General features: G+C 38.7%; 1 protein-coding gene across 4 annotated transcripts in view; it reads right to left on the bottom strand.

Moving 5' to 3' along the window:
* CDK14 (cyclin dependent kinase 14) overlaps positions 1-24,493 on the bottom strand; it is a 614,965-nt gene that overhangs the window by 103,325 nt on the left and 487,147 nt on the right. For all 4 annotated transcript variants that reach the window (XM_060108929.1, XM_060108927.1, XM_060108930.1 and 1 more), the window contains one exon: positions 15,802-15,850. In XM_060108929.1, the coding sequence (XP_059964912.1) occupies positions 15,802-15,850 (49 nt within the window). The remainder of the gene's footprint in view (positions 1-15,801; positions 15,851-24,493) is intronic.

A 24,493-nucleotide genomic window follows, 5' to 3' on the forward strand; every position in this document is an offset into this window, starting at 1 on the left:
TTTCTACATTGTTTATCAGTTTACAGTGCCATTAGCAGTAAATAAATGCATCCATTTCTCTATAACCTGACCAGCACTGGGGTTTAGGAAGGAGGAGGTTATGGATCTGGGGGAATGGGTGCTAATGAAGGGTTGTTTGATGGACAGCATAGAAAACACTGAAGCTATCTTTTGGCTTTTTAAAATATTACATTAAAATGTAATTTATCTTGATTACTATGTTTTTTTTGGAGGGGGGCATCACCTTAAATTCTGAACCCAAGCTGAGTACCTTAGTTGCCTCATCCTAGCCTCAGTCCTTCTGTGAATAAAATGGCAAATGAGGGATGTATTTACAGATTTGCTCTTGAGTCTACAATATAATTGAGGACAGGGAAATAGACTTTCTAAAATAAGCTGAAATGTTACTATCAGAAAATGTAGAGAACTATCTGAGACCTATTTTCAGGATTAAATGAGATAATGAGGACAGAGCATTTGGCATGCTATAGGCACACCTATGTCTACCATGAACAAGTGCAGCTGTTGATATTTATAATAAATATTACTGCTGCTGCTCTACCACTTCTATGCATGTAAAAAATTAAACTGACCCTATTAAATGCAGTAAAAGGAGTCTTTTCAGACTATAATACTCTTTCCCACATCAGAGTATATCCCTAAAACTCCTTTGGTAGGAAACACCTCATTGGGAGACTTACAACTAATGGAAAAAAGAGGAGAATCAAAGTTATGAGTACATTTATACAGAAAAGATCTCATCATTTTTAAATGCTCACTAAAATAAAACAATGAAGAGCACCTTAAGTAAAAATACTTTCAATATGATTTTACATACCTTAAGATGGAAATGTTTTCCTGTTAGATATGCGGCAGGATCTGCCTCTTATTTTACGATTTTGTACGTGTGTTTTGCTGTGTTACGTACCAAGGCATACTGCCTTCTTTGCCAGTCTCCCCCTTCCTCTGACTATGTATGTGTCCTCTTTCTAAATGCCCAACGTCTTCCTTGTTTTATGGCTCACCATACGGCCTGTCTTATATGTCTTGATTTCCTTCTGCCTAGCAGCCCTAGGGTGCTGACCTCAATTTCAGATTTATCAAGACAACAAAGTGAAAACACTTCTGTTTCTCTACCATCGTCATTCCTCCTTTCCTCTTCCCAACCCTACTGTTCAAATGATCTCCAAGTAGAGTGACTCACCAACATCTGAACCAGGGCCCTCAGAGCTGTAGAACATCAAGCTGACAGGTACTAAAATACTGAGTAACTGCAACGCGTGTTTGGAGAGGGATTACTGTAATTATTTACGGGGCCAGGGCTGATGCTAAGGTTAGTATGAAGAAAACATTTTTTTGGTGTGTTTGTTTTCATTTTGAGGTTCAAGACCTGGAAAATGATTTACACTACTCTGTGATATAATGTGTGCTACAAATATGAGAGCCATCAGAGGAGAGATTTTTAAATTTTTAGAAAAAATATTTCATATATTTCCATCAAAAGAAAGCATTTCCTCCTACATTAGAATGTGCAGTTTAAGGAGTGATTTTTTAGTAATGAACCTGCAGAGTGAATTCCAACTAGAGAAGAGTTAAGAACTGGTACCTTACATTCTTCTCCTAGTTCCAAGCTTTTGCCTTTTACCCTTCATTTTCTCTCTATATACCTATATGAACCTGCACATGACTGCATCACTATTATCAAATAATCTAAAGTGCTTCTGGAAGTTGCAAATGGCTGTTCTCAGCATAGTTGCTACATTAGAGAGACTTTAGACTAATGACTTCCCTGCAGATAACTCACATGTCCATTAACAGGAAGCTGACCAAGTCTCAAAATGGCAGGGAACTGGCTTTGTGCACAGGAGTCCAATCTTAAAGCTCATTACTAACAGAGTGTTGACAAGGACTTCATGATCCCTTCCTATTTTGCTCTCTTGTGCCCTGTGGTGTGGGGCTGCCTAGCCTTTTCCCAGAGGCTGGTCTCTTAAAGAATAATGTGGCTACCAATCATCCTTGCTTTCCTCTCTCATCACGTGAAGAGGTTGTGGATCTGGGGGCACGGGTGCTATAAGAGTGGTTTGATGGTAAGCAGACAGTATGCTGAGGCTGTCTTTATTGAAAGTGAGCACAGCTTTTGGGTTGCACATTCCCTTACTCTTGCCTTTAACTCTACATTTGCCTCTTTATAGAAAATGATTTAAAATGAAGGGTGCCATTCCATATCCATTTGGGCTTAGAGGTCCCCCAAATGGGCATAATTGCTGAGGTGTTTATCTTCTTGAGCACTAATTCTATCTTTTCAGCTGACATAAAACTAAGGTAAAGGAATAGAATTAAAAAGCTGCATATTTATTATCATCTGGGGTCCAACTATTTATATGTGCCAGGTATATGGAGGGTGTTTTCAGTCATGTCTCTAACGTGAGGTAGAAGCTAGTGGCATGACACAAACCATTAAAAAAGAAGTCTGCCATGTCTTAAAACCAACAATATGGGCATACTGTGGAAAACTAAGACATGCATTTGCAGATCATGTGTAAAAATATGGAAGCATTTAAAAAATGATTACTTGGGAACTTATAAGAAAATTTTAAAAGAATATTGAGGTCACTTTAGAGTGGATGGAACAAACATAGGCTTTCTTTGTAGTCAGTGTAAATAACTGTTGCATATGTATATGGGGGGGACATTCCAATTTAAGAAATATGCTAACTTGTGCCAAGCTTGTATGCAGTTTGACACATTTTAGCACGTTCTCAAGTTTTATTTCTATATTGAGGAAAAACCAGATCTAGAGGTAACAGAGCTTAGACGGTAAAATGGCTAGTGCCCCCAGAATCAGGGCTGTCCAAATGCCATGCTTTGAAACTCCATTCTGGATACCCAGGAGAGATATGTTCAATATTCAACAAAATTGAAGAATTTGAAAATTGAAAATCTCTCAGATGTTCTCAGAGAGAGAAAATCCTTGGTCAGAGTCAGAGGATTTGGATTTAAGCCTATAGCTATATGAGAAAGAAATAAGCGAGAGAATAAAAGCCTGGGCAGTAGGTTTTTAGCTGCAAAATCTAATCCCCCTCACAATATATTCTGGTAAAACATTTGTTATAAACTGATCAGAAGTTATGCTCTATTCTGCACTGTTCAATTTGGCAGCCACAAGCCACAGATGACTATTTAAATTAATTAAAATTAAATAAGATAAAATTTCAGTTCCTCAATTGCACTAACCACAATTTTAAGTTACTCAATGGTCCCATATCAGACAGTGCAGATATAAAACATTCCTATCAATGCATAAAGATCTATTGGACAGTACTGCTCTATATCTTGCAAAGATCTGCTGCAGCTTCCAGAAATTTCTAAAATTAAAGAAAAAGAATTGTGTAGTTTATACACTGGGAGGATTTTATTCTTTAGATGAAGAATAGAGATTGGATTGAGAAAATCAGTGAATGTAGCTATAGAGAAGGGGGCTAGGTCAGGGATTACTCCAAAGGTTTGCCGGCTGGTAGGAGAAAGAGCCTAAAATCACGATGGGTGGAAGATGTCCCTGTGGAAATGTGTTTCACTTCCTTGGGAAAAATAAGCGACATTAGATAGAATTCTTTCAGCATTACAACCTAAACGTAAGGGACATGAGGTAGCTGAACTCTAAGAAAGGAGAGTAAAGCCTGATTTGACTGCCAAATAAAATTAGAACTGTGGGTACAATTTAACCTTCAGTCAAGGGTGATAAGAAATGAGAGATAAATGGAAAAATCCCATTTGTATTCATCTTTATAAATATAATGATGTGCTTAGTTCTATTTGGAGGCAAAGGCATGGAACCTGGTATAATCCTTAATTAAGTAGCCTCCAAGGTAGCTGAGCCAATTCATAAAAATTGTTGGCCATCCAAGTAGATGCCCAAAATGGCAGATGGGGCAGCTGATCAAACCATGGGGGCAGCACTGATTTTTCTACTTGAGACAGCGTACTTGCTTTGCTAAAGGGGGAAAAAAAAAATCAGTTGGTTATCTCACACATGTTATGGAGATAAGTAGCTGGCCTCTAACCTTCCCCCCACCGAACATGCTGCCCTCTAGAGGCCACATGAATATACACATATGTAAAGATAATGTATAAATAAGGCTCAGTTACATCCAAATTAATAGGATATGATGATCCTATTAATAAAGACATGGTGAAAAAGAGGGGAGGTGGTTGATTATATCTATTGTCTGAAAGGCTTTAGGATAAAGATGAGAAACAATCAACATTTATAAGCCTCTAATAAGCTTTACCTCTTCAGCTGACATAAATATGAGAAATCATAAATAGTTCTATAGTCCTATAATTGAATTTTCCTGGAGAAACTTAAAAGTATGTCAACAGTCATTTTTCCTTTGTTTCAACTAGGGAGGAGAGGGTGTGAAAGAAAGAGGAAGAAAAATGGTTGATGTGGTTTGACTGCTTTTACTAACATCTCCAAAGTTTATCAGTTTTGATCTGAAACAATATATTAAAACTTGGCCCTGAGTTGGGGAATAAAAGCCAATGAATTTAAGGAATATACATGATTTTGTCCCTGCTAAGAGTTTAATCTTTTAAACCTAGGCTGCAGTAAAGTGGTCAAAATCTGGCCTAAGAAATGAGAACTACCCTTCGTCTTTACTTCAAATCGATTCTTTCCCAACAGTCATGCCATAAACACACACACACAGCTGGTATGTTTATTGGTTTAGTCACTAAAGGATTTAGCTGGACAAACATCACAAAGATGATGGCTGATTTAATTGAATTTATGATCAAATGCTTTCCATTGCAGGAAGAGTGGGAAATCACTTATGGGGAATTTGAATAATTTAAGGGAAGTTCTCTATTTGGCATTATGTTTGTATATCAAGTCTTGAGGGATTAAATTCAGCTGAGGACTAGCAGAGAATTCACATACAGATATACAAAGGTGTGCTGTATAATAATGCAGTGAGGGCCAGAATATTGATCTCTTTGTGTTAATATTTCTGTTCATTTATATCTCATTTTTAGTCTGGGTAATAACATCCACACACATATACACTCACTATGAGACTTCAACTATAAACCACCACTGGATTTTTCTAATATCCTCCAAATGTTGAAATGATCTAAAAATGCTCTTTTAGGTAAGACAAAAAATAACTGATTTGCAGGATTGTATATGTGTGTGTTTAAGGCATTTTAATGTATTTTGTTGTTTTTGTCAAAGACAAAATAAAATCTATTGTTAAAGTCACTCCCATGACGAACATAACATGGGAGTGACTTTAACAATACAAAGTAACATGGGACTTGTGCCTTACAGTATGGACTTGGCTCAGTGTCTGAAAGAAAAAAGCAGTTTCCTTTGGTGTCCCCTACCCATTTGCTTGTCAGTGATGATAGGTGAACCAGAGTAAGGCTATGCTCCCAGCCTTTATTCTCTGTGATTCTAGAGATAAGTCATCTACCCTCCCCATTTAGGAGCCATAACCAACAAGGATAATTACTTTTAGTATCACGAATGAAACCCTCGGGGTCAAGTGGACACCCAAGCTCTATGCACCTGGTTTAGACTTACCCATCAGTTCAGGTACAGAGTTCATGTACCTGTATGGAAAAGGTCTAAAAGATGCTTTGAACTTGGTAACAGTGTTTGTCTAAGGGCTTCTTTCAATTTAATTAGGAAAACTGTCTAATAGATATGTTTCAAGACTTAGGGTAAACCACACTTTTACATGAATTATGTACAATGCTATTTGCTAACACATCACTCTTAGGAAGGAACTGCTGGGGAAGGGAATCTTGTTTCTACACATGAAATATTTTTAAAAAATCATCTGGTGACCGAGAAATTCAGCACATGCTCCTAGAAAGGTAGAAGGAATATTCCAGATGTTTGGGGGCCCTGTGTCGTAGCGGTACTCATGTTCAAGGACAATTACTTATCTCGAAATGAAATAGTTGGACTGGCAGGAGAGGGCAGGGCATGCCGAAAACCAGAAGGGGGATAAGCTGACATTCCTCACAACAATCGTGCCAAGGGTCTTAAAAGACTGAAAATCTGGGCTCAGATTGGTTAGTGAGCTTCCTGAATATTATATGGTTCAGTACTGGATCTGTGATTGGAACTTGGCCCCTATCATACCAAAGCTTATGTTACTTTCAGGTGTTTTCTTGCCATTTGCACTAAGAATGAGCTTTCTCAGGCATCTTTCCTCTTTTCTATTCCTTCTTGGTTTCTATCAACAATATTTATTGACCGTGTATTTTTACAGGGTCAGTAGGACCAGTGTCTACACAGCAGAAGTCAGATGCACTTGTCAACATGAATAGTTTATTAACTGTATCTTCACAATGAGTGGAAGTTGAGCCCCAGTTTTACAGAAAGTCTCCCCAAAGTATGAGGGGGACCCCTTGTCCCCACAAATGATTGGGCCCCTTATCCAATCCTAATTTTCATGAAAATCAACCAAGGTGAAGCGTGGAGTGGGTAACAGTGGATACAAAAGATGACATTGTTGTTCAAATCATCTCTCTCCAGTGACGACTTATGCTTGTCTTAATTCTGAGGCTGACAATTCACCAGATTCATAAACATTTTCTTAATCAAAAGGAAATGATATAAATAAATGTTGAGGAAAGGGATCTCACAGCCAGTGTTTTTTAATAAATAAAGAGCAGTAAAAATTTCTGCATTTCTGTTCATGCTTCAGTTTTTTTTAATGTGGAAAATTTCAATGTTCGGAAGCTGAAGAGTTAATATATATACCCACAGGGGCCCATGAGAGGCTTATTTATAAAATGGACCTCCTCTTGGTAGCATCTTGTATGTGGTGAAGGGGAAGCTGAGACTTTTGGTATTTTCTAAGCAGAGTTAGGGGAGATCAAGGGGGCCGGGAACAACAGCAAAGAGGTGAATTCTTCAGGGAGTTCAAAAAGGGTAGACAGCTGTGTGTTTAACCCCTAGCAGTTCCCAGAAGAAAAGAGAGAGAGAGAGAACAGGAGAAGGAGAAAGGAATGGAGTCGCCTGAAATAGGCAGTGCCCCTCAAGAAGGAACACCATGGCTCTTGGAAGCGAGGGGGAGGGGAAGGCATGTCTGCTAGGTGTTCTGATACCTCCACTATTCCCTCCTCAGATTTATCTCTTACTGGGTCCTCCAGAGCTATTATCTTCTCAGAGTGTTTACAAATAAAAGACAGAGGTGAGAAGCAAACACATCAAGCAAGATCCCCAGACACTTGAGTGCAAAATGCAAGGACTCTTGAGCATAGAATTTCCAAAGCATCAGACACCCACACTTGTATTACATTGGTGGGCACCTAAATAAATGGATAGTTTACCTGTTGATCTACAGTTGTGCTGCCCAATTTGGTAGCCACCCATGGCGGCTATTTACATTTAAATTAATTAAATTTAAATGAAATTTAAGATTCAGTTCCTAAGCCACAATTTCTAGTGCTCAATAGCCACAGGGGGCTAGTGGCTGCTGCCCTGGGTGATGAAGACACAGATTTTCATCAACAGAGAAGGTTCTGCTGGACAGCACTGATCTAGAGAGGACATAAATATCAGGCCAAACTTTTACCATCTCAGAGACTATGAGCTTTCCTGAGAATAATCTCTTTTTTTCTCTCTGCGGGGGTGGAAAATGATTTCTTCCTTATACATAATTTTGAGCATAGCTAATGTGAACCAGGCAACGTGGAACCATCAGAATCAGGGGCTTATGCTTGTCACCTGATGGGCCAGAGATCAGGCAAAACGGGCTGTGTCTGACCTGATGAGGGCTGGGTTCACCCCCCCCCGCTCTGCCTTACCCCATGACTCCTCACTGAGTAGGAAACCCCGGTACAACTCGTGAAAAGCAGAATGGCCCCAAAGACGTCTTCTCACCCATCCCTGAAGCCTGTGAATATGTTACTTTCCAAGGCAAAAGGGACTTGGCAGATGTAACTAAGGTTACAGATCTTAAAATAGAAAGGTGAACTTCGATTACAGAATTTAGAAGCAGAGAACTTTCTCCTACTGGAGGCAGAAGAGATGGGGCAGAAGGGGAAGAGAGAGACTCGAAGCATGAGAAACACTTGTTGAACGGATGCTGCTTTAACGGAGGAGGTGGCAGGGTGATGTGGAATACACGTGGCCTTCAGGAGCTAGGGGAGGCTCTCAGCCGACAACCAGAGAGGAAACAGGACCTCAGCCCGACAACCGTAAGGAACTGAATTCTGCAAACTACCTGAATAAGCCTGGAAGCAGATTCTCCCCAAGAGCCTCCAGACAGGGCCCAGGCTACCAATACCTTGATTCTGGCCTTGTCAGACCCAGATCAAAGAAACCAGCTGAGCCCATCTAGGCTCCTGCCCAACAGGAGATGATAAATTGTGGCAATTTGTTATGACAGCCACAGAATACAAACATACTATTTTATGTTGTGGAGAAGCAGAGAACTTCCTCAGTTCACATGTCTAGCATCTGTTCTGGGGAACAGTTTGAGAAAACCTAATTCTATCGTCCTTCTTTCAGGGAAACGAGCAGCCCAGCTGCTCCTGGAAACTCTGTGCCGCTTCAGAAACATGGTTGGGTTTTATCCCTTAATGAGCTGGATGGCAGAAGGAAGGTTTTAGCTGCACCAGAAGTGTGTGCTTTTGGATGAGGAGTCCAACACATAATCTGAAAGGATGAAAAACAATGGCTGTTGCCAACTCCCAAGCCTGGCACGTACTGCCAATTAGTAAGCGAGAAAATGGATAGTTTCTGCCTATCAGAAGGGGAACAAAAAACTCATGCCTGAAAGATAGCAAACAGCATGGGGCCTGCCCTGGGCCATCACCAGGGGTTATTAATGTCAGCGAATTCTTTGCTACGAAAAGAAAAACATGGACAAGAAATCTGGCAATGACACAAAACGATAGAGCCTAATTTCCTGGGGCAGTGGGAACTGTGTGGAATGGGCGACAGATCCCACTAGCAGGGTCTGCGTGGGTGGCTGGCAGGCCTGTCATCTCCAGTACTTAGCTTGTCACAAACCTGCCTCTATCCCAATGGCACATTACCCAGCAATTACCTAGGACAGGCCCTAGTTGATGGTGTGGGTGGCCAGCCTGCTGCAAACACTGTTCCCCAGGAGAGAGGAAATCAGGTTTGTACTCTAGCCCAGCTCTCCCACTGCCAAAAAGCTAGACCAGCAATGAATGACATTAGGTCCCAGAAGAGATCTCCTGACCCAAAGTCACAGTGAGAACAAAATAAAGTCAGGTAATGATAAGCCCACTTGAAGATCAGGGTTTTTTAAATGATAATATTTCTTTCACAAGATTCACTCTGGGGCATATCTCCAAGTTGTAATTCTCAATAGCACTAATCATTCGACCTCAGCAGGTTTCTTATTTCAAGCTCTAAAATGGAGACGATAATATCTGCCCAGACTACCTCCCAAGACTGGTATAAAGGTATGAAGATGTGACAACGTATGTGAATCCTACAGAGCAGAAGGCAGTCCGATGGTTGACTACCACCCCTGTCAAGCCAGGACTATGGATTAACAAGTATACGTCAGGCCTTTGACTAGGTACGTCTCGCGTGTTATCACATTTATGCTGTTGCTACTGTTACTGATCAGGGTTAGAGCTTTGGCAGATTGTCCAGCTCTCTCTTGGACAGCTTTCTCTTTGTCCTCCTGGCATCTGCCTCCAACCTGTGTCTCTGGACAGCCCTTTATGCTGTCTTCTTTGACTCCCACCAAAGCCTGGAAAGCATCTCCTGTTTGAGGACCTCCTCTTTTTCCCCTTCAAGAATCTACTCTTGGGCCTCCCTGGTGGCGCAGTGGTTGAGAGTCCGCCTGCCGATGCAGGGGATACGGGTTCGTGCCCCAATCTGGGAGGATCCCATATGCCGCGGAGCGGCTGGGCCCGTGAGCCATGGCCGCTGGGCCTGCGCATCCGGAGCCTGTGCTCCGCAACGGGAGAGGCCACGACAGTGAGAGGCCCGCATACCGCCAAAAGAAAAAAAAAAAAGAATCTACTCTTCAATTTTCTAGAATTGCTCTCTGTTCAGTGGCAAGGGGTTTAATAGATCAGATAAACATCACACCTACCTAATGCTTTCAGTGACTGAACTAATGATTCATTCTTGTGAAATTGAATGACCCAAGAAATTGCTCTGAACTGCGACTTTTAAGCAGGCAGGTGAGACTTAGGGGCCTCCAAACAATACCGTGTGTGGGTGTCCAAGGTCACGACACGAGACTTGCTTGGATCTGATTGTCCAAGTGTTGAAAACTATATTTTCAAGGGTGTGGTAAGGAGCTACACCCCACGTAGCTTCCCAATGCTGAACTCAAGTCCCCAGAGCTGGGCAGTCGACAATTGCAGCTCCAGCTCATCCTCTGAGTGAAGAGAAAGGAATTCCAAAATGTCTGCTTTACTGTCTGCTTTAGAGCTTGTCACCCTCATAAACCCACCCCTAAAAAAGTGCATGGATGATGTAAAGAATAATTTCTTTGAAAATATGGTGAGAAGAAATCTTCAGGCACTAAATAAATTGAAACTGTTACTTTGAAGTAAACAGAATTATAACAAAAATGATCAACAATGAAAAAAACGTGAAACTGGAGAAAGAGGATTTAAAGATCTGGCTCAACTCAACGGCTCCTCCTAGCGTCAGTAACTGTACTTACCATCCTCTAACATTTCTAAGCAACTGTAGAGAAACTGAAAGCTTGAACTTACTTTGCAATATATTATTACTTTACAAAACTTTAGATCAACTTAGAACAATAAGGCGGAGTAGGAAACAGGGCTTTTCTTTCTTGAGAAGGCACCTATTTAAATCTTAATGGAATGCAATCAGACATGACAAGAAAAATACAATAGAGAACCACCAATATTAGTATACAGAGTGAAATTTATGTTATTTCTCTAAATATTATTTTAAATACATTATGCTTTATGTACATGTAGCACAACTTTCCAGCAAGTCATCTTTTTAAAAAATTAATTTATTTATTTGTTTTTATTTTTGGCTGTGTTGAGTCTTCGTTGCTGCGCACAGGCTTTCTCTACTTGCGGCAAGCAGGGGCTACTCTTCATTGCGGTGCGCGGGCTTCTCATTGCGGTGGTTTCTCTTGTTGCGGAGCACGGGCTCTAGGTGCACAGCTTCAGTAGTTGTGGCACGTGGGCTCAGTAGTTGTGGCTCGTGGGCTTAGTCGCTGTGCGGCATGTGGGATCTTCCCAGACCAGGGCTTGAACCCATGTTCCCTGCATTGGCAGGCAGATTCTCAACCACTGTGCCACCAGGGAAGCCCAAGTCATCTTTAAAATATGTTTTGGGGGTTAATCATCGAATTAGATAAAAACACTCAAGGAAAGTCAAGTACACCAAGCTGGAAAACACTTCTAAAGCTCCTAAATTAGGGTTTGTGACTCTGCTGATACCTTCCAATACGTGCAGGCAAATGTCTTCTCTCTTTTTGCATTTCCATAAGGGTAGCCTCATTATAATGTCTCTGAATTTACTGCACATCTTAAAGTATCGTCTGTTTTTAATTCTTAGGAGCAATCCAGTTGGACTTGCTAACCAGAAGGCTCATAAGCAGAACTACAGCACTGAGTGGAGGCGGCAGGACAAGCTGGCCTACACCTGTTCAAAGTCTATGGATGTGCTTTGCTTTATCAGCTATGACCTGTGTTTTCCAAATCTGTCTTCTGTGACTTGGTGGTTTATCCTTAGTTCTCTTTTTGCTACTTTCATACCTCCAAAATTGTTCAGCTGCTAAAAAGTTCCAAAACAAGCAAATGCATTCCTGGAATCCTACCCTTAACTTTGCTGCAGAGCATACACTAAGGCTTCTTCTCCAGCCAAAATAATGAAAGATCTTTTAACTGGCTGAAATACTTGGTTGATTGCACATGCATGCCAATGTCAGACAACTATAAATAGAGAGATCAGGAAGAAAAATAGGGAGAGTCTTTATAACTCCAAGGAAATAAAATGGAATGTTTTGAAGGCCATCAGAAAGAACACGTATTTATAAAATTAAGATTTGTCTCCCTTTAGTCCAAAATCCTCTTCAAGCAGGAGAGAACCCACATGGATCATGCACTTCCAGTAGGAGGAAATAAAAGGACCTTCTTTTCTTTTTGAATATGTATTTATTATTCTCAATCCTATAATTAAGACTTCTTTATATTATCCTTTCGAGTTTAGATATCTGCTGGATCTTCTGATATTTTTCTCCTATCACTGCTTTGCTTCCCCAGAATACTAAAACATCCTTCAAAGGATAAAATTATGCCCATGGTTACTGGTATAAATGAAGTCAGCAGGGAATTGCATGGGTGTTACTTAGGGCAGACTTGGTCCCAAAATAAACTGGGTCACTTGTTACAGCTGTTCAAAGAGACTTGAGGATTCATTTCTCAAGAAATTTTACTCTCGGGCTTCCCTGGTGGCACAGTGGTTAAGAATCCACCTGCCAATGCAGGGGACACGGGTTCGAGCCCTGGTCCGGGAACGGCAGAGCAACTAAGCCCATGCACCACGACTACTGAGCCTGCGCTCTAGAGCCCGCGAGCCACAACTACTGAAGCCCGAGCGCCTAGAGCCCATGCTCTGCAACAAGAGAAGCCACCGCAATGAGAAGCCGCGCACCACAACGAAGAGTAGCCCCTGATTGCCGCAACTAGAGAAAGCCCGCACGCAGCAACGAAGACCCAAAGCAGCCAAAAATAAATAAATAAAGTTATTAAAAAAAAAAAAAAGAATTTTTACTCTCTTAGGCAGGTTAATATATCCACTAGCTTCAACAGCTGTGTTAATACATATTTTTAACATTGTTACTTAATTTTGAACAGCAACTTACATGTGTATATTAACCTGCCCATCTTATATTAACCTATCTAAACTGAATTCAAATTAGTCCTTGCAAATTAGCTCCCTTTATTTTGAACCTATTACTGCTGTACAAGAGGATTTACCAATCACTTTGGTTTCGTAATTGTGCTGTTGACAAACAAATTAGTTAGCAGTAGGAAGAAAGCTAGCACTTGCTTAATAGTCTTTAAATGCAATTCTTCCGAATCTAGACCCCACTCTGAAGTGAGAGGTGTTGAAATGTCAATGATGGTTACAAGGTCACAAGTCGGTCTGTAGGAAGAATCAATAATATAATTAATGTCTGAATTCTCACTTCTCCATAAATTGCATTGGGTTTGAACTGGCTGGAGGCTATAGCTTCGCTTTAAGGGTTCAGTACAAAACAGATACTAGAAAGTCATATTTTTATAATATTTTTAGTGGTGATTTTATTGCTTAGTTTTTTTCTAAAATAAATCCTTAAGGCAACAAAAGAATAAGACTTATGGGGACTTGAAAATAGCATGGTTCTAAACAAGTCACGTTTATAATTTTAAAACTTTACTTCAAGCTCAGCATTTAATATTTTCTCTAAAATATTTTTAAAGAAATCGAAGGGTGGGACTCTCTTAAATGACTCTGAATTAATTCTCGGGTTTTTAAAAAGCATATGTGATGATAGGAATTAAAAGAAAGATATTAACTACAATTCTATCAACGGATTTAGAAGACTTTACATTAAAATGTAATATTTCCTTCAGTATTTTAGACCTCGTTTTTGGTAGAAAAAATATAAATCCTATGTTCACGGAAAATGCAAATAATAAATATCTCTGAAGTGATATCTTAAAGAGAAACCGTGTTCTTATTTTGTGAAAAATCATATTCTGAAGAATTATCTGCCCTCAAAAGTAAAAGCGTATTTACTGAACCTAGCATCTTTTAAGAAAATTCAAAGATTGAGCACAATGCACACAGCTTTTAAAATTTCTAAAGCAGCAATACCAGAGGATCACACAGCCTGATTTTTGTCAATGAAGTTAACTACTTCTGTTGTGACACGAACAGTACCTCTCACAGAAAGGAAAGCATCAGGTCTTAGGTGGTCAGAATGAAGCAAAGCAACGCAAAGCTTGAATACTACTTCAGTTGTCTTTTTCTTTTTGAAAGACATGAGATAACCTAGTTTCTCCTGAAATAGAGTAATGTAAATGGACAAAAGCATCTTCTCTGAGAGGCATCCCACTACTCACTTCCAATGGTTGAACAAGAAAGGCCATTCGTCTGGGCATACAGATGACAGGTGCTGAATACAAATTGCGAAAATGAACAGCTGGAGTGGGCCAGGTGTAAATGCTGTTGGGGTCACATCCACAAGGGGACAGTGGATGAACTATCACTCAGCATGGTCTACAGACCTCCCCCTCCCCCATCCTGTCTTTTGTAGACTACTCTAAGTGGATAAAAATTGCCATTTATTTTTCTGGGTGATTTGGATGTCATTCTAGTTCTGTCCCTCTGAAGGAAGGAAACCGGGTTAGCTAAATTGAAGGCTATTCTCCACAAACGCCACTATACGTGGATTTGCCAGATTTTCCTGTTACTTCAGAGAAAGTGTTAGAGATTCAATGGCTTTGTCAAGAATTGTTTCATAAAGTGGTTACCTGGTGGGACAAGACTTTTTGAGCAATTGCGAGAAATGTGTTTGATCATTTAACGAAGACAGGAACTGTTATATGTATATATTACCTGGTATATGAAAGCACTTAATTAAAATGTGTTACCACTGATCAGTGAAGTTAGGGTGCAGGAGGATAAAAGGGTGAGGAACACACAGAGAACGTTCCCTCCCAGCCGAGGGCGTGCTTCCTGTGGGAGATTCTAGATATTAAGAACTGACCCTTCAGATGGAAAATACGAAGTCTTGTGTTAGACAAAAATAATTATACTGGTGTGTTCTTCTTAGTATGAATTTAATCAAAATAAACTGCCAAATCTTTCAAATAATCCACTGAAGATTTTAATGTATTCATTCCATGAGTTCCTCACAGTAAGCTATCTGCTGTTATCTACTGACAGGATTGATTAAAGGCATTTTTATTATAAAAAGTTTTTCTTATTTTTTCCATAATTGATGGCATCTAAAATTAAACATGTCATAACGGTAAAAAGGGAGACAATAACACTAAATTCCCCATAGACAAAAGTTTGTTATGACAAATTATAGTTTACTTAATCAAAGCAGATCTAGTTACCTTTTCCCTAATATAATGCTTGAAATGTGATACAGTCAAACAGAGTGACTCAATTACTCTGCTTCCCAACTTTCAATGATTTACTAGCAGTTTGGCTTGCTATAAAAGACCCCTGAATAACTTGAGACACCCAGATCTTCAGATGTCATCAAATTTCGAAACCAATAAATAAAGCTATTTCAACAAGGTCAGATGAGAGATTAAATAAACAGAGTCCATGTATTTCAAGTGATACGTGTGCTTAGCTTCCCAATAAAGCTCAGGGGAAAAATAGGTAAACTACAAACATCTGAAAGATCAGTTTTATCTAGCTCAAAGGTTGTCACCAACATTATTTAGATTAGAAAGTCAGTTGGTATATTGTACTTAAGAAATGCTATTTTGCTGATGCTAAAACATTTCTTGGAATCTAGTTAGAAGAAGAGTGACCACAGTGAATTTCAGGATTAACAACTCTGAATCAATACTATATCGCTCTGGGAACCCAAATTCACAGAGTGTTGGCTCAGGTGGAACATGGGGGCTGGTACACAGTTAGGGCTTAATAACTGTTTAATGCTTAAATGAATGGATGAATAGACAATTGGGTGAACAAATGAAAGAAAGTCATCACAAATTTATCAGGCGAGTTTTAAAAATTAAGAGGGAGAAAAAGAGAACGAGTATAATCTGTATAAAAAAACTTACTTATTCCATGCTTGTCTAAGGTTTTTAGAGCTGTACAGGGTAAAGCGTTCTGAAATAAAAAAGAAAAATGATAAACAATCTTTGTTTCAAAAGTCTATATTGCCAGTATGTTAAAAAAAAAAAACTTTAAAAAAGCTACTATTTAGCCATAGTTATGCTAGACATGCTAGGTCTTCACCTTAGATTAAACAGAAGAGTAAAACAGGAAGAGCTAAACATTTTAAACAATGAAGCATTATTTTCTTTTGTCTAGGGTGATTTGTTTCATAATCTGGTTTCCTAGTAATTATTTCTTAGAATAACTAAGTTTTAATTGGGTTGAAAAAAGAAATGTAAATTCCAAATATGCAAACTGTAGGTAGATTTACAGAAGAATATTGCCACATTGGTCCAGTGACACCTGCTGTTTTTTCTATGAAGACATCTCTGACCAAACACAGTAGTGCTGGCTCTCCTTGCTGTACACATACTCAAAGCCAAACCACCAATGTCCTATAGTGTATACTTACATTTACCATTGAACAATCTTTATATTTTTAAAATGAAAACACAACATGTTTGTTTTACCAAGTTAGACAATAAAGTGGCACAGAATATATATTAATAATCTCTTCTCCTGCTCCCCATTTTTCACTCCTGACGATATAGCAATTGTTAATGGCTTGGTATGTATGTCTCTTTCCACATATTTATGTCTATAAATACAAATCTATCCATATATACAAATATATATATATACTATTTTAATTTTTAAATGCATTGTACAATAAACATTCTCTGAAATTTTTTAGGCATCTAATAATATATAGTGAATAGTCCTTTGAATAAAATAATATGTAACAATTGTTTTAAATCTGTGTAATATTCCATAGGGTAGAAGTACATAAATTATTGGACCATTCTCCTACTGATGAAAATTTAGGTAGTTTCCAGCCTCTTTTTTCTTAAAAACAATGTTTCAATAAATAATCCTTGCACATCTATGTCTATATACTGATGTTTTCTTTCCTGTCAAATAGATTCCCCAATATAGAACTGCCTGGCAAATGGCATGCATATTTCACATTTTAATAGCTGCTGACAGATTACTTTTCATTTTCCCACCAGCAATAAAAAAATAATGTCTCTTTTATATTATGCATTCCTGGGATGCAAGGATGGTTCAATATATGCAAATCAATAAATGTGATACATTATGTTAACAGAATGAAAGATAAAAATCACATGATCTTCTCAATAGATGCAGAAAAAACATTTGACAAAATTCAACATCCATTCATGATATAAACTCTCAATATATTGGGTATAGATGGAACATAACTCAACACAATAAAGTCCATACATGACAAGCCCACAGCTAACAACATACTGGATGGTGAAAGGCAGAACTCTTAGAGGAAAAGACAAGGTGGCTACTCTCACCATTCCTGTTCAACACACTTTTGGAAGTCCTAGTCAGAACAATCAAACAAGAAATAAACAAAAAAAACCCCAAAACCCAACCAACCAAACAAACAAAAAAACCACATCTTAATTGGAAATGAAGGAGTAAAATTGTTGCTGTTTGCAGACGACATGATTTTTTTATATATAGAAGATCTTAATAAAGACTCCACCAAAAACTTGTTAGAACTAATCAACAAATTCAGGGCAGTTGCAGGACATAAATTCAATATACAAAAATCAGTTGCATTTCTATATACTAATAATGATTAATCTGAAAAGGAAATAAACAATCCTATTTACAATAGCATCAAAAAATATAAAATACCTAGGAATAAATTCAGCAAAGTAGGTAAAAGATCTGTACACTGAAAACTATAAGACATTGATGAAAGAAATTGAAGAAGACACAAATAAGTGGAAAGATAGTCCATACTCATCATTGGAAGAATTAATACATTGGTAAAATGTTCATACTACCCAAAGGCATCTATAGATTTAACTCAATCCCTATCAAGATTCCAATTTAACTCAATCCCTACCAAGATTCCAATTCCAAGATAGTCCATACTCATCATTGGAAGAATTAATACATTGGTAAAATGTTCATACTACCCAAAGGCATCTATAGATTTAACTCAATCCCTATCAAGATTCCAATGGCATTTATTTTTTTTACAGAAATAGAAAAAAGCAATCATAAAATTCATATGGAACCACAAAAGACCCTGAATAGCCAAGGCAATATTGAGAAAGAAGACCAAAGTTGGAGGTATTACACTTCCTGATTTCAAACTATATCAAAATGCTATAGTAATATATGTACTATGGTACATATATATGCCAGTATGATACTGGCATAAAAACAGACACATAGACTAATGCAACAGAATTGAGAGCCCAGAAATAAACTCATGCATATATATGGTCAATGTTTGACAAGGGAACCAAAATACTCAGTGGAGAAAAGATAGACTCTTTAATAAATGGTGCTGGGAAAATAATGATACTCACATGCAAAAGAATGAAACTGGACCTCTATCACTCACAAAACCTGGAAAAGGATTAAAGACTTACGTAAGACCTGAAACCACAGAAGAAAACCAGGAAAAATCTCTTTGACTTTAGTCTTCATAATGATTTTATGGATACAACACCCAAAACACAGGCAGCAAAAGCAAAAATAAACAGGTGGAACTACATCAATCTAAAAAGCTTCTACACAGCAAAAGAAACAATAAACAAAATGAACAGGCAAGGTACAGAATGGGAGAAAATATTTGCAAACTACATATCTGAAAAATGGCTTATCTAAAATACAGAAGGGACTCATATAACTCATTAGCAAAAGAGCAAATAATCCAATTAAAAAATGGGCAAAGGACCTGAAGAGACATTTTTCCAAGGAAGATATTCACATGGCCAAGTACATGAAAGGGTGCTTGATCTCACTAATCATCAGGGAAATTCAAATCAAAACCACAATAAGATATCATCTCACACCTGTTAGAATGGCTGTTATTGAAGGGATGAGGTAACAAGTGCTTGTGAGAATGAGGAGAAAAGGGAACCCTTGGGCACTGCTGGTGGGAATTTAAACTGGTACAGCCATTATGGAAAAGAGTATGGAGTTTTCTCAAAAAAATTAAAAATAGAATTACCACATGATTCAGCAATTGGGTACATATTTGAAGGGAACTAAAGAGATTTCTGCACCCCTATGTTCATTGCAGCATTATTTACAATAGCCAAGACATGGAAGCAACCTAAGTGTCCCCTGATGGATGAATGGATAAAGAAGATGTGGCGCATGTACACACCGGAATGTTACTCAGCCATAGAAAGGAAGGAAATTTTGCCACAACATGGATGGACCCTGAGGGCATTATGCTAAGAGAAATAAATCAGACAGAGAAAGACAGATACTGTATGGTCTCTCTTCTAGGTGGAATCTAAAGAATACTCAAACTCATAGAAGCAGAGAACAGGCAACAGAAGTGGTTGCCAGAGGTGGGGCATAGGGTTGGAGGTGGGGAAATAGGTGAAAGTAGTCAAAGGGTACAAACTCCCAGTTATAAGATGAATAAGTTCTGGGGATGTAATGTAAAGCATGGTGACTATAGTTAACAATACTGCACTGAATATTTGCAAGTTGCCAAGAGAGTAGATTTTAAAATTTCTCACTCAAAAAAAAAAAAAAAATTGAAACTATGTGAAGTAATGGATGTGTTAACTAAACATCATGGCAATCATTTTGTAATATATACACATATAAAATCACTGTGCTGTACATCTTAGACTTACACAGTGCTTTATGTCAATTATACCTCAATAAAGCTGAGGGACAAGACAGTGTTCTAGCAAAATAAAACACGGAGGTATGATGTAGAGTGACCAGTGTGAGAGGGACACTTCAGGTTGGGTGATGAAGGAAAATGAGTTGCAAATAAAAGTCAACCAACACAACAAACAAAGTTCCTACTGGAAATCTGGTTGGAGTTTCATTAAAATGTATATTTATCTGAAAAGGTTGATATAAAATCTTTGTACATAACAATATGTTGTGTCTTTCCATTTAGAAAGGATTTGTGTGTACATCCTCCAGTAAAATTAAATGATCTCCTTTTCATATTGATCTCATTTCTTCTTAATCATTTAATACTTAAAAGGCTTAATTCTTCTTAGTATTAGTTGGTGCCTTTTGTTAGTGCTGTCTGCTTTGAATTATAAGGTTTTAAAGAAAAGAAAGTGATTTATATTGCTTGTTATGGTACGTTTCACGTATAAGAATACTATTAGATAAAAAGAACAAAAAGAAATTTAAGAACACACTCAGCTTCCTATCTCTAAGTACAAAGTTTATTCAAAAGAAATCTGTGCAATGATTCATTCATTCAACTATTTACTGAGCAACTACTGTGTGCCAGGTACACTTCTTACAGCTGAAGATACAGAGAAAGAACCAAACAGAAGACCTTCCTGCCTGTAGGGAGCTCTCATTCCAGTAGGGCATGTGCAGGGCTGGAGTGAGCCTGGAGGATGGGGTGTCTGGAGCAGACAGACAGCCCAGGAGAGGTGGGCAGAAGACCGGCTCACATGGACTTTGTGGCCTTTAAGATATGATTTAGAATTTTTTTTTTTAAGGATCACTCTGGCTTCTGTTTGGAGAGTATACTACCAGGGGAAATAGTGTACATTAGTTGAAGAGCAGGCCTGATTACAAATATCCATTGTTCTAAAGCTACAGGCAAAAGTGCTCACCAACCATTATGTATTTTTTTGTTTCAAAAGAATGTCTAACATCTGAATTTATTCTCTACTAGACTGCATTATATAAGACCCAACATAATTCAGCCAGTTGGTGTAGAACAGAAATGTAAAGGCATATTCTAGGTTTGAGAATTAACTGACAAAGAAAGGAGAAATGGGAAGAATAGTTTTTTTATAGAGGTTTAAGAAATTATTTTTATCAAAAAGCCTGGTATAAAAAGCAAGATATATTTTAAAAATAATTACATCAAATGTCCTTGTAGAACAAATTTGATCTCCTTAACTTTGTACTCCCCACAAAGCAATTTTAATAATTTGCTATGATTTCAGGAAAGAACAAGGATTCCATTACAGATAAAATTAATACAATCTTGGATTTACAAGTAAATTATTATTCTTAGCAATTAATGACTGCACATAAATATTAGTTCTAAGAATTGCCTCTATTTAGAGCTTGACAGGATATGCTAATAGAAAAAATTTTTTTTTCAGAAATACAGTATGTCAGTTTTAGCTACGCATAAAAGAGCCAAAATTGATAGAGAAACATGCCATATGAAAGTAGAAAAAATAAGGAAGAACAAAGTCTTCCTACCTTTACCTTCTGACACTACTCACATAAACTCTTAATTCTTTTAGCAGATGTCACCCGGGCACCTGCTTGTATGCCAGGCACTGCACTGGGCGATGGGCACACAAAAATGAGGACGTCCTGGTTACAGTTCCGTGGCCCAGAAATGTAAATACAGAATTACCAACACGGGGTGAAAATGCTACAATGTGGAGATGGATGCCGTCCCCTGGAAGCACAGAGGCAGAGCCACTAACGCCATCTGTTTTCTTTTCCAAATGAAGACAGGATGAACTCAAATACCTGAAGCTGGCTCCAGTAACACACAGGACCTGACCTCTTGTATGCAACATCTTTCAGATCTTAACTGTCAAAGTACACAATTTCAAATGGAGCCATTTCTAACATTTTCTGCGATGAGCGTGTGTAACATTTATAATTAGATTTTTTAAATTCTATTTTTAAAACGATTTCCATCATGAGTAAAAGCAATGTTCCATTAGAATGTCAGCAACCTAATTTCACTAGGTAAGTTTTGGAAACAAAAAGGTGCTTAAATTAGTGCCCCAAATCAGTAACAGGTGTATTTAGTAAAACAGTCAACTGCTTATGAATAATTTTAACAGATTATTCGAGTATTTGATTAGGAGTGTTTTATACTGTTCTCCTCCAGTTAGGTTTATTCTGTCACTATTTTAATTTCAGCTTTCTCTTTCTAATTATGTTTAAACTAGAAGTTTAGAATGCCGTGATTTAAAACATAGACTAACTCACAGCATAACTGAGAAGTGCAATTAATTTAAACCTGCAGGCTGATTTTCACCTTCTCCTCTTATTGCAGGGACACTGCAGAGGATGGTCGCACACAGTGGGCGGCCAGGGAGGAGAGCTGGTAGAGAAGAAGAAATCACTAACTCTGTAACACGGTGGGGTAGGGGACAGAGGCTGGAAGGGTTTTGCTCAAACTGCCATGCTTATGCACAGCGATTCGTTGAGATTCCACAGGAAAATACAGGAGAACAATGCTATATATTCTAAAGTTCCCTAGCTTAAAAGAGCTAAACCTGAAATGGCTTGAGGCAGTGTGAAAACAGATAAAACCTAAATTGGAATTTACTCATTTGCTTATACATATGTACTGTATACTCTAGGAAAGTAACTTTACTTTTTAATACCCTTATCCCCTTCTCACCGATGTTTTTTGGATCTTATAAGATACTGCTGTGTTTTTAACATCAATAACAGGAAAACATATGAGTAAGTAGTCAAATCAACCAATTAAAAAGTACTGGATTGGCCAAAAAGTTCGTTCGGGTTTTTCTGTAACATCTTACGGAAAAAAACAAACGAACTTTTTGCCTAACCCAATATGTTCAAAGGACTTGAAAGGCTAAAGCAGGATTTGTAAAAACACTTTTCTTTCTTTTTTTAGGGGGGAGGGGTGCATGGAAAGGAGGGGTGGCAATAGAGACAAGATCATTAAAAGTCTCAAACTTGTAAAGCAACTATACTCTAATAAAAATTTTTTTTAAGTCTCAAACTTTAGTACACCTTTTACAAATGGATTTAATAGCATCTGATTTTTAAATAATATCATGGAATAACTATAAGTCAATACAAAAATGAGTAATGTCCATGGACTTCCCTGGTGGTGCAGTGGTTAAGAATCCGCCTGCCGGGCCTCCCTGGTGGCGCAGTGGTTAAGAGTCCGCCTGCCGATGCAGGGGATACGGGTTCGTGCCCCGGTCTGGGAGGATCCCATATGCCGCGGAGCGGCTGGGCCCGTGAGCCATGGCCGCTGGGCCTGCGCATCCGGAGCCTGTGCTCCGCAACGGGAGAGGCCACAACAGTGAGAGGCCCACATACCGCAAAAAGAAAAAAAAAAAAAAAAAAAAAGAATCCGCCTGCCAATGCAGGGGACATGGGTTCCAGCCTTGGTCTGGGAAGATCCCACATGCCGTGGAGCAACTAAGCCTGTGAGCCACAACTACTGAGCTTGAGTGCCGCAGCTACTGAAGCCCATGCGTCTAGAGCTTATCTTGTGCTTTGCAACAAGAAAAGCCACCACAGTGAGAAGCGTGCGTACCGCAGCGAAGAGTAGCCCCAGCTTGCCACAACTAGAGAAAGCCCGTGCACAGCAACGAAGACCCAACGCAGCCAAAAAATAAATTAAAAAAAAGAGTAATGTCCAAAATGCCACAGTAAATGTTAGATTATTATTATTATTATTTTTTCTTTTTGCGGTATGTGGGCCTCTCACTGTTGTGGCCTCTCCCGTTGCGGAGCACAGGCTCCGGATGCGCAGGCCCAGCGGCCATGGCTCACGGGCCCAGCCGCTCCGTGGCATATGGGATCCTCCCAGACCGGGGCACGAACCCGTATCCCCTGCATCGGCAGGCGGACTCTTAACCACTGCGCCACCAGGGAGGCCCTGTTAGATTATTTTATAATGAACACCTCTAAACTATATATTCAATTACTCACTATTTAAATTCTTTAGGATTATTTTGCATTTTAACAAACGCATTTACTCTTTTCTCCTGAGTTTGTAAGGAAGTAGTAATGACTTAAGTCAAGAGCTGTGACCAGACTATCATCTGGCAGAGGTGTTGAGCCTGAAGCCTTTCTCAGGATTGCTTCAGTGGAGGGAAAAGAGTCCAGTCCTTTATGAGGATGAACAATAAACACAGTCACGAATCACTCTGGTGATGCTTCCAACAATCACTTTAACTACTTGTTTGTGTAATAGATAACAGCCTTGAATCTTTTAAGGTTAGAAGACATGAGTATTCATTCATTCTCTCACTCATTCTACAAATATTTCTTGTGTGCCTACTGTTTGCCAGGCACTGTGGACCCAGCAGTGCACAAAACGTACAAGGTCATCTGTAGCCTACAATGAATCATGGGATCCAATACTAAGGGACCAGCAATGGAAGAAAATTTATTTACAAATATTCACAAGAATTTTTATGCAAATGTGACTTTCTTATGGTTATAAGGAAAACCAAGCCAGCAGTCAACATTTCAGCTGATATTCTGACCAAGACATAGAAAAGCTGGATTTAAACCATCTATGGTCCTCAGACCAGAAGTAAAGCAGAATTCATGCACAGTAGACGACAGTTTATCCCAAACAGAGAGGGCTAGACTTGTTCCAAAATATGGGGATTTTAGATATGTCAATTCCAAAAAAGCACAGTGATCCAAACAGGCATTTTAGAAATAAGATGTATGTCTGCACAACTGTAATTCACAGCTTTAAAACTCTTGCTGTCCCTCATATATATAATGGCTGTGATTTCACACAGCTCCAGCGTTACCAGTGAGAGGCTCTGACGTGACATGCTAACGTGGAACAGAATCTCACTGCCCTGTTGCTGTCACCCAGAGGGGTTTCCTTAAAAT

Source organism: Mesoplodon densirostris, chromosome 9, assembly GCF_025265405.1.
Source record: "Mesoplodon densirostris isolate mMesDen1 chromosome 9, mMesDen1 primary haplotype, whole genome shotgun sequence".
Lineage (NCBI taxonomy): Eukaryota > Metazoa > Chordata > Mammalia > Artiodactyla > Ziphiidae > Mesoplodon > Mesoplodon densirostris.